Source organism: Cygnus atratus, chromosome 3 (assembly GCF_013377495.2).
Source record: "Cygnus atratus isolate AKBS03 ecotype Queensland, Australia chromosome 3, CAtr_DNAZoo_HiC_assembly, whole genome shotgun sequence".
NCBI lineage: Eukaryota > Metazoa > Chordata > Aves > Anseriformes > Anatidae > Cygnus > Cygnus atratus.
Window position 1 is genome coordinate 110,663,429 of NC_066364.1, and position 15,215 is coordinate 110,678,643.

Sequence of the window (15,215 nt, forward strand, 5' to 3'; positions counted from 1 at the left end):
TCCCTTAGTTTATACCTAATATGCTTCTGATCTTTGCTTTTGAGCCTCTTATAGCTGCTTGTGCTCAGTCTGAGTCAGGTGTCTTACGGGCTGGATAAACACAAAGATAGAGCCAATTGTTAAGGAGCTATAAAGATTTACAGAAGTTGACCTCTTGGCTGTTTGGGGTATTAGTTGGGCATGTTTCCCCTGGCAGAGGAGTCCCGTGCTCCTCCTGCTGCTTCTTGTGCTCCTACTTCATAAGTGAGCAAGTCCAAGCAAATCCAGCTGTGGATTTACCTGCACGTCAGCCCCTTGTGATTGACTTCTCCTGGAAAACACAGCTGGTGGACCCTTGGCTGGGAAGGCCAGCTCTCCAGCTGAGGCTGGAGAGAATACGTTTCAAAAAAGACCAATAGTTGAACAAAACAGAGAATGACTGAGAAACAGCTTTTCCTAAGAAGCGGTAGGGTTGCCGCAATGGCTTTTAGGTTAAAAAAAAAGTTTAAGCTTTTTACAATTCTCAGTTGAAGCAGGATGTTTTTCTGTTTAACTGGATACTTTTCTGTAGGGTATTTGCTTCCAACTGCTTAAAGTAAACTTCTGTAGCTGGCAGAAGAAAGTTGTTTGCTTCCCATACAATGAATTGCTTTCTTTTTAATACTTCATACGGAGCATAGATGCTTGGCTCCAGAAATATCTCACAACTTACTCATAATAGTGGAGTTCTGTGAACCCTATTAAGAAGTGCTGCATTGTGCCAAAGAAGGAGGTTTCCTTCGTTTTAGCTGTAAAAAGCTGCCGAACAAATGAAAATGAGTAAAATATGTGTTTTTTTTCCCCTCCCCTATTCATCAATGCTGTTTTTACTCTTTGTGTAGACAGCTAATTTGCTCGTTGTTTGCCTGAAGGGAATTCAAGTCAAAAAGGAGGATCGAGTTACTAGAAAAAGGTGCTCCTGTCTCCAAAGAACAAAGTACAATGATTCAAGGGAAAAACTTTGAAAATTTGTCAAATGCCAGGGTGTAATTTATCCTTGTCCAGGTTACTTCATCTATGAATATTTGTCTAGGCTATTTTTGCAAACGTTTCCTCTAGTATCTAGTAAATATGGATACTATTTATGACTGACAACCTCCTACTGTTTACGTCATGGTCTGAATCGTTGCATGAAACATGCGATGCATCTCCTTGAGAGATGCGTGCAAACCCAAGTACAACGGTATTTGTTCCTCGCTAATGTTCATTTTCAACCTTGTTGTTCCTCATTAACTTTTTATTAAGTATATTTGAGAAGGCTTTTTCCTTAAGGAATAAGAAAAAATAAACCTGTCCCTTGTCAACACCGTATTTCAAATTCACAAGCACACCTTCATCATCATTGTAAATCCTTTTTGGGACTGCTTCATAGCCCGTTGAATGCACCAAGATGATTGCCAATGACCTCAGGAGGTCCTGAAGTGGGCTCTTCCATCAGATCTGTCTAATCGTGGATCCAGACTAACAGAAAATGTTTTTCCCAGTAAAGAAATGGCACGGCTACTTTAAGTGTTCTGATGTGCCATTTTTCTTGTAGCCCCATCCTCAGCTTGTGTGCCTTGCTTGGTTATTGGCAGGTTGAGAGGAGTTATAGTGGGTTACTGCTATACATGCACATGTGGGTAAATTTTAAAATAATGTATTCTGGGGAAATCTACTAAACTGACAGGCCTTGTCATGTGGATAACTGGAAGTTAGGTACATAGGTACAAGTTGGCTTAGCAGCTGGACATACATCTCCAGACCATGCCAGTGCCTCCCAGCTCTATCCTGGCATACCCGAGCATTGATCCCTTCGTGCTGCTCACACTTCCTCCTTCCCCTCCTTGCTGTAAGGAGGAATGATCATTTCTGATAGTTTATTTGCTCTGGTACATTGGTAGGCAGGAGTATAAGCCACTCTGGCTCACCTCAAAGCCATTCGGGTATAACTTGTGCTCACCACATCCTTTGAATTGGAGCTGGTTGTCAGAAAACAATCAACCAAAAAGCCTCTCCGTATTCTTTGATTGCCCAAGTCCACTCAATATTGGTGGTGTGAAATGGCAGTTCTTGTTTTAAGTCCACGAACAGCAGGTTGTGGCATGTCTCTTTCACTCTTGGTCCTGTTTTACAAAAAAACAACAACAAAACAACACCTTATTGCATCCTTGGATCTGCTTTCTGAGAGTTCATAGTTTGTACCTTATAGGAAAATTGCATTTCACATGTAGACCTGTTCTTGCTCGGTGGCAAGTCAGCATGGTTGGTGTGTGGATATCCAGCAAACTAAAGATGTGTTTCTGTAAAGGGGTGGCATAGGTAAAGGTGTAGAAATTATAATAGTTATTCTAAGTTAGCACAGAGCATTGAAGAAAGGTTAAAGAAAGTCATTTTGCCACTTACACTTACTCTAGGACATGATGTTACTCAAAGTTATTAATGAATCTTCCTTTCCAGTAACTGGAAAGATTACCTAACCATTTTGTGTTCTGGGAGGGGTTAAAAGAGAAAGGAACTAACAGAGCTGTGGCTCACCAGTGAACAGTTAAATATTTGGCTTAGACAATGTAGGATTTCTCCTCCTATCAAAAGCAAGAATTTGAGGAACTCATATCTAAATGCATTTTAAAGAAAATGTTAGTAGAATTAAAATAATAATCACACTACTGAAAAGCCCACCAACTTGGGGGCACCATACTGGGTGTTGCTGTTCGTAACACCAAAAACATTGCAAGTCTAGCACAGAAGACAATAGTTTTTGTCCAAAGTTAGTGGATATTTAAATTATATTAGCTTATTAAACACGGAAGTATGTGCAAACCTTAAAGTTCTTCCAAAAGCCTGAAGCTACTTTTAACAGGAGAGATTTGGAAGCATAAAACTAAGTTCAGCTTAGGGAGCGTGGAGCCTCTCAGAGAAAGCTGGTTCAGCCCTCTCTTAATGGAGTCACACAGTCCAGGGTGCACTTAAAAGTTGCTCTCGGTCTTTTGCAGGGCTTTGGGGGGCATTTCTGGCACATTCTCTCCTGTGAACTCCTCAAAGCGATGGATTTAGATGCTTATCTAGAAGTGGACTGTAACAGCTGTGAAGTGGGTTGGGGGGCCGTGCTGCTCTAGGCCCCGCTGTGAAACCGATGCCCTCCTCTCGGCCCGTCACAGCAAACTGAGCCACTACCGTGGGCCAAACAGCTCCTCACTTTTAAAAAGCAGGCTTTTTAAGAGTCACATTTATGCTGTGATATAAAAGTATTTGTAGGGCATATACAGAGTTGGTCACGAGATGGGGCTACTTGTAGTGAGAAATAACCTGTTGCATCCCTTTGGTGAAGATATTCGTTGTGGGACAGCAATAGTCGTCTCTTTGCTGCTCAGATTTGAAGGAAAGGTGTTGTTGATCTGAAGAGCCACATTAATTCTCAAGTCAGGAGTGTACTAGGATGTGTCATGGACAGGGAGCCAAATTCTACTTGGCTTTGCTCACGAGTAGAGACCGTGGTAGGGCAGTTTGTGGGTAACGCTGTGTGTTGCATACACATACACACCATACCGCCTGTGCCACACAGCTGGTGGGTTTGGTCATTCGTTTCCGCTCCAGACAGATCCAAGCCCTCAAAAAGCCTCGGGAGCATTTTAAACTTGATGCAGGTGAGTAGTTCCCTTGAAATCAGAGAGACCACCCCTAGCGCATCACGTGTAAGCATTTGAAAGGCCGGGGTTATGAGGACATCCGAATTTCCAACCTTCCCTGAGCTGGAATTGGGACCAAGCTATGCTATTCTCCCTGCCCTTCCAACACTGCAGGGCCTGAGGTTTAGCTTTGGTTCAGTGCGAAGCCCAGGGAGAAGTTTTCCAGTTGCCGCTTAATTTTTGCAACAGTGACCAGCAATAGACGTGAGCACATGCGCAACGTTGCTCTCCAGAAGTACCTATTTTGCCAACAGAGGTTTATGGCAGATCACCTGTGACAAAGAGAACATTAACGGCTCGAGGAGCCGCTATAAACTTCGTTGCCTTTTGCTGCTTCTGCCTCCAGTTTTGGGGAGCGGGAGGGGAAGGGAAGTTGTAGGAGGCAACCGCAGAGAGGAGGGGGACGCAAGTGAGAGGAGCCCCTGCTGGCATGGCCTGCCTGACCCATTCAGTGGCCTGAATACGATAAATGCCGCTTTATCCCGTCTTGAAAGGAACAAGATAGCGCGGCCTAAATGCCTGGGTGTGCTTAAATAGGCAACTGTGGGACGTTTGAGTGGAGCGCGTTTGAAATCCGAGCTGCCCGGCAGCCTGGGAGCTGCCACAGGTCACCTGCCTCGCTCCATGGGGACGGGCCCAGGTCCCGCAAGAAATCGTCCATGGACGAATTGTAGTACAAATTCCTTTCTTTGTCGGTTGGCCTCTTTCACTGGACCATGGCCTATAAAATTTAGTAAAAACAATTCTTAAATATTATTTGAAAGGGCGAATGGCCACGCTGAAAGGTTTGACAGTTTGACATATAGCACATGGTTTTGATAGCTCGGAAAGCAGAACATGGAGCTGAGGCTCTCCTCCTGCTTGTTACAGCCTCGGTGGTTTTTAAATATTGTCTGGTTGCTGTGCAGGGCGGCTGCACTCCCAGCAGCCTGACAGGCAATGAGTCTGCTTCAGTGATCTTAAATCCTTTCAGACTAATTTGTGAGAGAGCAAAAAAACAGCTAGCACCTTTGGATTCAGCGCTCGGAACCGGAGAATCAGGTATTGCCAATTAAAGCGCCATTTCCAGTGATCATATCAGGACAGGTTACTTGCAGTTCCTCTGATAATGTCAGGCGGTGCCTAAAGAGAAGGCAACTGGGAGCTCCTACACAGACAAAGGACCCGAGCGGACCAAACTCATCAGTGGCCTAGGCCGAGGCAGCGAGGAACAGATTGCCGCGTTAGGGCCGTGCATATGTGCAGCGCAAATGCGAGCAGCACGCCTGCTCTGCCCCCGAATAGCCACGGGCCATTTTTAAGAGCTTCTGGCCCCTCAGTCACTGGCCTACTAGTTAATTGCCACACGGACTTGGTGACACATGGGCAGATAATATGACATTTTCGGTTTCTGTCACTAGCAAACGCCACGGCGTTGCTTGCACTAGTTGCTAAGAAGCTGTCAGAAACCATTAGCAGCTGGCTAAAGCTGCCCTATGGCATTTCCTCATGGCATCAGCAAAACAAGCATAAATCACCCAGCGGAGCCTCCCGCTATACTAATGAGGCTGTAAGCTTGTTTATGGACTAGCATCATTTCTATGATTATTTCCACCTTTTCAGTTTGCCTTCATTTGGCGGCAGGAGAAGTCAACTTCAGGAACAAAGTCGCTGCTGACATTTTACAAATGCGGTTCGTAGCTGCTACCGTGTGGCTGGTCAGTGGTTCTTCAGGTTTGTTTAGTGATCTTTGAAAAGAGGGGGAAGAAAAGGGGAAGGGGGTGGATCTCTGGAGACCTCACAGAGGTGAGCATATCGAGTTGCAAAGTAGATGGAAATACTAAAATCCACAATTGACCATTTAGACTTCTCTCAGTGGTTTAGTCTTTACAGGATCAATTTTCAATTTAAAAAAGTGAAAGAGGTTAAACAATTTATAAAAGTCTACTGAAGAATTTGCTTTTAGGATAGCCGGGCGCTTTATTATCCACTCCCTCCCTTTCACTTTCACTGACTTGGGTCGGACGGGGCCAGGGTTTATTGTTTTAGGCTTTTCTGAACATGCACCAGTATTTACACTGGATTGAAAGCATTTGCTTCCAATGAAAATCTTGTCTTAGATTACAACCCAGCAGTGTAATTTCCCTCCCAGATGGGAGTAAAGTAGCAGTATTTGCCTAAAAACAGTAGGAAGAACAAACTGTGCATTAAGCCAAGGCTGTTTTTGGCTTGAGCTAATGATGTAACAGAAACCTTTTATTTGGGATAGGTCACTGCCAGGGATTGAAGGAGGTGATCTGGCTCGCGCTTGAAAGGTTTCTCCATTGTATCTACATAAGTCTTCACTTAAAAAATCCTGTTCCTAATGCTTCTGCTTTCATACAGCAGAAATAAACAGGAAAGGTTCTGGGGAGTGTTATAGGTGGAATGCAGAAAGCTTTTCCTCCCCTAATGGAGGATATAATTCAGGTGCCCCGGAGGCATGCTTTCAGGAATTCTCTTGCCCGAGGTAATGGGAAGCTCAGGCTGCTTTAAGGCCTTGATTATCTATTGATGCACAAAGCTGGAAAAAAGTCATCTCCCTTGGATTATAGTAGATATTTCCATAAATTATCAATGAGTCCTCCTCCCGTCAGGCACGAGGCAATGCCTGCTAAATTAATCTGAAGGGGGTTTGAAATGAGGAAAGAGTGTATTTAAAAAAAAAAAGGGGGAGGACAATTGTAGGGAGGTGGTGAAAGGCAGTGTCATTAGGTTAGAAGCTTTTCATTTTTAATCAATGAATGCGTAATACTTTTCTTTTCCTTGTTTGCCTCTCTCAGACAGAAAGTGGATTAGCCCGTGGAATTTTAAATGCTGTTGAGTTGTTTCCTTTGCTCATGTTTCTTTTATGAATTATTATTTTATATGCTGAATTGCTTCTCTGTATAAAAGCCCTTTTTTTTACATACCGGGCTTTCAAAGAATTTATCGGATATCTGATTTCTTCATAAAAATCTTGTTTGTTTCTATAACTACTCAAGGTTACCATATCATTAAAGACACAGGCCAAGTCATAAGGATAATTATAAATTTGCCACAGTCAGTACGGTACTAAAAATATAATGCTAATAATAACTTTTTTTGTGCTGAAAGCTGTTTAACAAATCATAATTTTGACAGTCTACATACTTATTTTTTGGTGGTGGTGGGTTTTTTTTGATCGCTAACAGAGATAGTTTTGATTCAGCCTAATTCAGATGACTTTCTTGATCATCCTTTCCCAGGGGTGTAAAAAACACTTGCCTAATAACATCACAACTCCATGCTGCTACAAATGCAGTGTCTTTAGAAGCCAAGCTATATGGTTCAAACCACATGCAGGGAATGAAAAGACTGAATTTCTGTGTGGACTTGTTTATAAACTGCTTTCAGGGTTTGAAACAAAAAATGCATGCAAACTGGCTGGGCACCGCAACTTTTTTCTCCTTACACTGCTGGCCCATCAGCCCAGACCAAAGTTGGCTGCTATGCAGTTACATGCTCCTGTAGACATGCTGCTAATGTGATGAGAAGTGTCCGAGACCTTCTCTGCATTAAGGAAATTCATTTTGGATCAGTTGTTGTTTAACGGGATCAGACACCTTGCATGGATATGGCGCGTCAGCACTAAGCCGGGTGATAATTCCTACAATGTGTGTCAAATTGGTACCTCCTTATCCCAGTATGAACTGCTTTAGCCTGGGGCTGGGCGGAGGGGAGGCCAGTTAGCTAACCACGACCCATCAAAAAGCCAGGGTACGTTGGATGTCTAGAAAAGACTTAAGTGGTGGACCAATCCCGTGGTTGTTACTGAATTTGGGAAGAGAATATGATGTTGCAAGAGAGCTGCATTCACACCATTTTTCACATCCCAGAGGGGGACACGGCACCCAGCTTTGCACATGCCATGGGTATGGGACACCATTGACGCTTTTCTAATTGCCACCTCAGCCAAAATAGCTGATGGGGATTAATTTTGGGGAAGTGACCCAGTGTGAAGAAAAGCCACTTTTTCCATCTTTGCAAGCAGGATGCTTTGCACAAAAAAAAATATTTATTTTTTTTAGCATTTTTTGGTTTTGGGTTACAGTGCTGAATCCAGTGGCAGGAATGGCTGCACTGTCTTTCAGGGTAATCCAGAACTGGGCGGACACAGTCCTGAGACCCTCCCTCTCCCATGTCTCTTCCCCCCCATCCCCAAACCCCTGGTGAATTATGGTGTTAAAGAATTTATACCTCATTTAAGTATTCATGCAGTTTATACCCAAAGCCAGGCTTCGGCTGAAGTATATAAAGGTAGCATAAGTCAAAATTTGATTCACTATATTTACAGGTGACGGCTTGGACAACAGTGTAGCTTCCCCCAGCACAGGTGATGATGATGATCCAGATAAGGACAAAAAGCGACATAAAAAGCGTGGCATCTTTCCCAAAGTAGCCACAAATATCATGAGGGCATGGCTGTTCCAGCATCTAACAGTAAGTGAACTCTAGATCACATATGCAAAATAAAACATGGAAAATGTCATAGTTGTAGTAGTCGTAGAAAGCAAAAATACATATTATGTTACTGACAGGCAGCTCAGGGAACTTTTCCGAGCAGAGTTGTTGCCTCTTTGCTAGATGTCAGGGGAAGAGCATGGAGCGTATGATGTTATGGTTTTGGGGTGGTTTTTTGTGTGTGTTGCTTTTAGATTTTTGGTTTGAGTCGCAGTTGTTAGCAGGACGTCACCACAAAGTGTGACTGAGCTTATACTAATAACCTCAGAGACCTGTCCTGCCCCACTGCTCGCACAGCTGCAGCTCCCACTCGCTGACGTGGGAATCGCTGCTTCAGAGAAGAGAGCAGCCTTTGGGCCCTGGTTCTGTGCTCCAGAGAGCCACAGCAAATAACTGGGGAGCTTTAAAAACAAAGCACGAGAAAACAAAGACCTTATTCAGATGTTTGTCAGAGATAGTCAGAAGCTTCATGATGAAAAGTCTGAATGTATCTGGTTTAACAGAAAAGTATAATTTTTTTTTGTGAGACGTTCTCATTGCCAGAGTGTAAGTTACCACTGTATTTAACATCATAAAGGGGTGGGGGGATGAGCAGCTATTTCTGTTGCCACAGCTACCTGTATTTATTTCTGGGATTAGAAATAAAAAGCTCTGGACAGGTGTGCAGGGTTAAGCTGAGTGCTGGAGCTTCTTTGAAGAGTTTATATTGTGTACCACACCTACTAATGTTAGCATTTAGAAAAGTGTTTCTAATGCCATTCTTCTTTTTCATCAAATTATGGTGATCCGACACTGTGTTTTCATCCACTATGGGGATTTAAGCCTTTGGCTGGAGATTTTCTGTCTGCCTATCTGTGCCAGCAGGATAAGGCCCAGGCAAGGGGTGCCTGCAGTCTGCAGGCAGTAGCGAAGAACAGCTCTGGCCTCTAATCTCAGCAGTTTGACTCTCCCCCCTGCCCGTAGGTAGGGTCAGGGTGAAGCCAGCAGCCAGCCAACTTGCCCAGCCCTGGTGGAGCCCAGCCAAGGGCACGCTCCTAACGCGGAGGAAGCGCTCACGCAGCTCACCCCTCTGTCCCCCCCGCCGCCAAGAAACCAAATATCTGCCGTGACTCTTGTCAGCACGGGGATCAGGCGGGAAATCCTGCCCCGTGCGGGCCCGGTTTGCTATGAATGAACCTTCGTGCCTGAGCACTCCTCCTATGAGGCTGAAGAGGGCCTTGGATGTCTCCAAGTTAATCTCAGGCTCTACATTAGCTGTGCCTCAACTTTGCCAGCTCCTTAGCCCTGTCCCTGCTGCGTTCAGTGTAGCACTCCCAAAGGCCCAGGTCCCCTGTGGTTTGGCGCAGACACGGTGGCTCCTCAATCCTAGGTCTTCTCCCAGTTCGAGCTGACAGCCCGGTGTCTCTCTGCAGGTAATGTGAGGTTAGGGGCGTCTCCCTTCAAAACAGTCCATCCCAAAAGAGATGCCACGCCAGCAGTGATGCTCATGCCAGCATGATGCAGCTAGTTCAGGTTCTGGTGTGAGGAGATGCCCTGCAAGCTCTGCAGTCAGGACAGTGGTGACAAGGCATGCCAGGGGACACTGAGCAACAGCACATCAGTCCCATCATTTCCCAGCTGAGGAAAGGTGAATTAAGTAGGATATGTTACTATTGTTAATACTCATAGTAATTTTTCCTGGAAGCGGCCTGTTGCTGTGTTTGTGCTTGTAAAATTAAACATCACCCAGGCCAGGAATGTTACTGTCTGTAACGCTAAACTGCTTAAGCAGTCTATGGCATGCTCTTAGCTTGGGCCAGCTACCACCCTCAAAACCTACTCCTGGGAGCAGGGCAGAAGGTAGGAGGTGTGATTCCTGAAAGCCCATGAGGAAGGAGCCCAGCCTTCACCTGACCCTGCGGCTGGCTTCCTGAACAGCGTGAAGACCAGAGAACAGACCCTGTTTCATCCAGATTAAGTGTAGGATGCAAGTGGCTTTTCTCTCTTTTGCTGTGCAGTAATGGTATGCAAAAGAGAAATGGTATGCAAAAGAGAAATGAGAGTGCCAGCAGAGCTCGCTGTGGTGGTGGTAGGTGTCCCTTGGAGTCACGATTTGGGACCACCTTCTGCTTGTAAGGTGGTCCCTTCTCCTGGAAAGCTCAAGCACAGAACCCCCAGGACCTGTGCAGTGAAGCCACTGTGTTTTCTACCTTACAGCCCTGAGCTAAAGCTTGCTTTTCGAAATCCGCCATCCCCTGTGCAGACCAAGTGCAGCCAGGTGAAGCACACAGCTTTACTGCAGGGCAGCTTCTTGTGGCAGCAGCAGGGTCACTCCAGGCTTGTCCGATCCATCCAGTAAAGCAGAATTGGTTCCCATCCCCCAAGCCCAACCTTCTGCTAGGACCCTGGGACAAGCCTTTCAAAATGACTCGTGGTGGGGCCATGGACAGTTAAAATGGAAGCAGGGCTGGACAACCTCGTAGGCTGCGAAGCCACCAGAGAACTTGTGCCCGCAGAAGAGCAGTGAGGCTTGTGCGGGGAGGAAGGTGTCCTCCAGCAGGCATGTTGATAACATGGGAAGAGCCGGCACCATAGTCAGTGCTAGAGCAACGTAGAGTGTTGAACAAGTGAGCTGCTTGGGGTGCTGTCCTTTCTGCAACCAAAAACCCAGCATGCGAAGGTCTAGCGGGTAGTGGGGGTGCTCCCACAGGCCCACACAAGGGACCAAACTCTGCAGCAGCAGCATGAGGGCTTCCTGGGGTGGAGGCAGGCTGATCTTCGGTACTCACCTGGCTGTAAATGTCTCTGCTGGCAACCTTGGGACAGATGTGTTGGCAACCACTGTCCCAGGATATTGCTGTCAGTGGCTTTAAAAGGTGCAGGAATTGCTGCTTGGCTACGTAGAAAGAAACCCGATGACTGCTGCACACCCAGGCCCAAGTTATGGCTGCAATCAGGTCAGAGGAGCAGGGGCTGAGAGGCTGAGGAAATTAAGACTGCAGTTCATTTTTGATTTTGGGCCTTGTGACTGCTCTTATATCCCTGAAAACTGGGGTGATGGTGTCCCCAGCTGGGCTTCACTGCAGGAGGGAGGTCATCCCAAGGAATGGGCAGCTGAGGGAACCAGAGATCCCCTGTCACTTATTTGTTGATTGATAATTAGTGAGATCGATTGTTAGTCTTCCCTAGGTTGGACACAAGGTCCCCCTGAAGTGGGAGGGGAGGAGAGATGGGAGGTGGTTCTGTACAGGCGAGGGATGTGCCATGGCAGATGATCTCTCCCTTTTACCCCCAGTGCTTAACCTGCCTTCACTTTCCCATCTGTGAAATGGCAGAGAAGCAACAAGCAGTGGTTAAAGGCAAAATGTGGCATCCCCTTGACCACTGGTAATTCCTAATCATGCTGTTATTTGGGAGCCCCCCTTTTCAGAGGCAAAAGATTTTTCTCACAATTATAATATTAATACACATCATTGGCATGGAATTAAACAAAATAGACAGTAATTGCTGTGTCTGTCATACTAATGATTAATGGTTGGAAAGATTTAAAATAAATGTAGGTCTAATACAATCTTTTAAAAGTGTATAGGCTGGTTTAATTCCTCGTATGCAGTTATTTCATCCCAAAGACTATTAAGCCTTCCTCTGTGTACTGACTTCATTTCCTAAGGTTTGTCACTTAGTTCTCATTTTCCACTTAGGAGGAAATTCTTTTTTCTTTATTGAAGAAAAAATCAAATGCAAGGCCGTAGCCTCTCCGGTTGTTGAACTGTTTGGGCAATAGCTCCGGCTCAGTGTCATGCTGCAGCCCCCCATTATTTTGACTGATGTGCAGAGCTGAGTTGACGTATGCCCAAAGGGTAGGCAAGCGCTGTCCTCTGTGGATGCAGGCAGTATGCTCTGAAACACTTCAGGGGATAAATTCATCCAAATTGCCTTCCTTTTCTTCCCCCTGAGAATAACAACAAAAATAAGCTAAAACAATACGAGAAGTGGTAGCCAGACTTACACTTAAGACTTTGCAGTTTTTATTTTTTAACCGTTGCTATTCTGACTGAAGTTTTATTCATATCTGCGTCGGAATAGCTGCCTCAGTTGGACATTAGTTAGGCAAAACATAGCTGTTGTTGAAATTTATGGTGGTAAATTATTACACCAGCCTGTAAATTTTGATGTTTGTGAAATCTGTTTTTAGGGAAATGCCATAAATTTGAAGTGAGAGGCACAGCGTTTTACTATTAAAAAAAAAAAAAAAAAGGCTACTAATAGTTTGTTGAAGAGGTGAGGATGTCCACAATCTGTGGAAGCTGAGCTCAAAATTAGGTGGGGTTTGTGGGGAGGCATCAGGTGAACATTGAATGCCATCAGAGGGGCTGGGGCAAAGCGTTCCAGTGCTGGAGCTGGGCTCCGCAAGGTTGCCCTGAGGGTAATTCCAGGGTGTGCTGCAGCATGGCAAAATTTTGCAGGCCCTCTTTTTTTTTTTTATTATTTCTTGGATCACTTTACATTCAGGGATCACATCTCACCACCATTTTTCAAGCAGATCTCCTCACTGTAATGTATAGCCCTCAGCAGGGGTTGCGAAATAAGGGAAAAGCTTGGAGGAAGGGAAGGAAAAAAAAATATTGCCTGCAACGAGATCTGTGTAAATTTAATTGTGGCAACAGCATTAGTTTCTGCTTCAACCCATAGTATGGTTTTGACCCAGCAATTGTACCTTTCTGTTTAAAACTGTTTAGGAACAGGGAGTTTAGGGGGGTGTCTTTTCAAGTATTTTGTCCACTCATTGTGAATTCTGTGCACACTTTAAATCCAGGTTAATTTAAAATGTTGGGATTCAAACCTCATTTTGGGGATTATGCAATGTAATTAGTTTGTTACGTGATGAGTGTTTGATGATCTTCACGTTCATCATCTAATCAGGCAAAAAAAAAAGCAACATAAAATTATAATCCCAAAAGATGTTTAATAACAATTTAAACTATTGAAGGCTTTATTTAAGTACATTAGGGGATTATAAGCTACTTTTTTTTAATGGTGCCAAGAGGTAGATTCAAGGACTTCAAACACCTTTTAAAAAAACAAATTACCATGATTTAAAAAATGAATGGGCCTAGGATTTCTTTCATGTAAATCCCATAATTTAATCATTATTTTTAACTGCTTTTAAAACCATTTCCTTAAGAGGTTAAACCTTACTGAAATGGGAGACCAAGGAGAAACTAAAAGACATTGCTGAAATATGTTGACTTTACAGTAAAAATGAGTGTTGTTTTTTTTTTTTTTCCTGATATGTATCTGGATTTTGAACCTTTATTGATTGCCTGATACCATTTTAATAAGCAAGATAACTTTTAATAGGCAATATGCAATCTATCTAGCAAAGCTGTTATTTGTGTAAAAGAATTTATTGGAGACAGGTATTTGAAGGAGATGCTTTTTACTTAGCTAGATTCTCTTATAAGAGGCTGCATCTCTTCACAAGATGCTATTCTGGTAGAAGAATACTGCCACACTGCTTATTTCAATATTTTTCATTTATATATGATTATTTTACAGGCTAACAACTTTTTAAGATAAGGTGGGTTGCAAGTTGTCTCTTAATATCCCTCCAGGGTTATGAGGTCCTGCCTTGGGAGGAGCAGGGGGTTAATTTGGCTCCCATCCCCTCTCCGTGTTTGGAAAGGAGAATAGCGAGAGGGCAAAGGGATACAAAACTAGGCTGCTGGAAACAGAAAAAGGGGAAATGATTGGCCAAAACCAGAAAGGCTTTTCTTTGTTCTCCTCACGGGAGGGTTTGCAAATGTTAAAACAAACGAAGCCCCCCCAAAAGCTTTCCCCATCGTACTACTTACAACGACCCTCCATCTCTGTAACAGGGATCATATTCCAATATATTGGACTCCGAACGGGTTGAGTTTTTTTTTTTTATTTCCCCCTTTATCCCAAATACACAAGTCTCCTCTTTCACTTGATTTTATTGTGGCCAAAGCTGTAAAAATCTTTCTTCCACATCTGCAAGACTTCTTAGTGCCAGCTGTCCCGAATTCCTGGGAAAGGCAGGCAGTTTTGCTCTGGTCATCCGTGCACCTCTGTCCCCAGGAGCAGTGAACAAAAACAACATGCAGGTTGGTGCACAAGTCATGGTGAAGGGGTGTTCAGACAGTCCCTTCTGCTGGAAGAGGTGCAGTGGCAGTCGTCTTTAATGGGAGAAAAGAGGAAATTTTATTACAGGAGAAGATAATTATTCCGAGGCTCTGTCAGAATTGAATTGAGAGCTCCAGAAAGGAGGACAAACAGGATTTAGGTAACTCGGTTTGAATTAACTTCTTAACCCTTGGGTTTGATGGAGCTCATGGACTGTCAAAACCTTAAGCATTTTTTTTAATCTTCGTTGAATTTGTTGCTTTGACCTGCTGTCCAGCCCCCATGGACTGTCCCATTTTCTAATGTGGGTGACTTTTGCTGTTTTTAAAGAAAACTTGTTTTCTTTGGCAGGAGGGGGAAAAAAGGTGATGGTGGCTACCCATGGCAGTGCTTCTGTTGCTCCACTTGTGTGAATTTCTAGAGTATTAAATAGTCAGCTCGGAGCTGTGCTACAAACCTTTGGTTTTAGACCAGAAAAGAAAAACACAGGGTCCTTTAGTCAGTTTGTTCAAGGAAACAGGATTCCTCGCTTAGGCTGTTCTCATGTACAGAAGTTTGATGTGGTCATAACATCTGCTTTCTCAGATCTAATTCAGTCTCATTTCTGATGAAGACAGTCACTGTGTGGTTTTGAACTACAGGGTAGGAAGCATCTCATCCTGAGCTTCTCGCGGATCTCAGGAGGAGCAGTGATCCAGGGAAGTGTTTTGGTTGAAATCAGAAGTAGCCAGCAGGCTGGGCTAGATTTTAGAGAGAGAGAGTGTTCCCAAAGGGCTGTCTTATCTTTTTCCCAGTCTCTACCTTGGAGGCACTGTTGTACTGATGTGGAAGCCACTAGCACATTAAAGAATTTGAATTATTCGGAAACTGCTGAAACACATTAGTATTTACACACCAGAAGAA

At 44.2% G+C, this 15,215-nt stretch overlaps 1 protein-coding gene across 6 annotated transcripts in view; it reads left to right on the forward strand.

Annotated features, from left to right (window-relative positions):
• The window catches only part of MEIS1 (Meis homeobox 1), a 163,770-nt gene that overhangs the window by 105,114 nt on the left and 43,441 nt on the right, over positions 1-15,215 (forward strand). For all 6 annotated transcript variants that reach the window (XM_050709420.1, XM_035553012.2, XM_035553011.2 and 3 more), the window contains exon 8: positions 8,020-8,165. In XM_050709420.1, the coding sequence (XP_050565377.1) occupies positions 8,020-8,165 (146 nt within the window). The remainder of the gene's footprint in view (positions 1-8,019; positions 8,166-15,215) is intronic.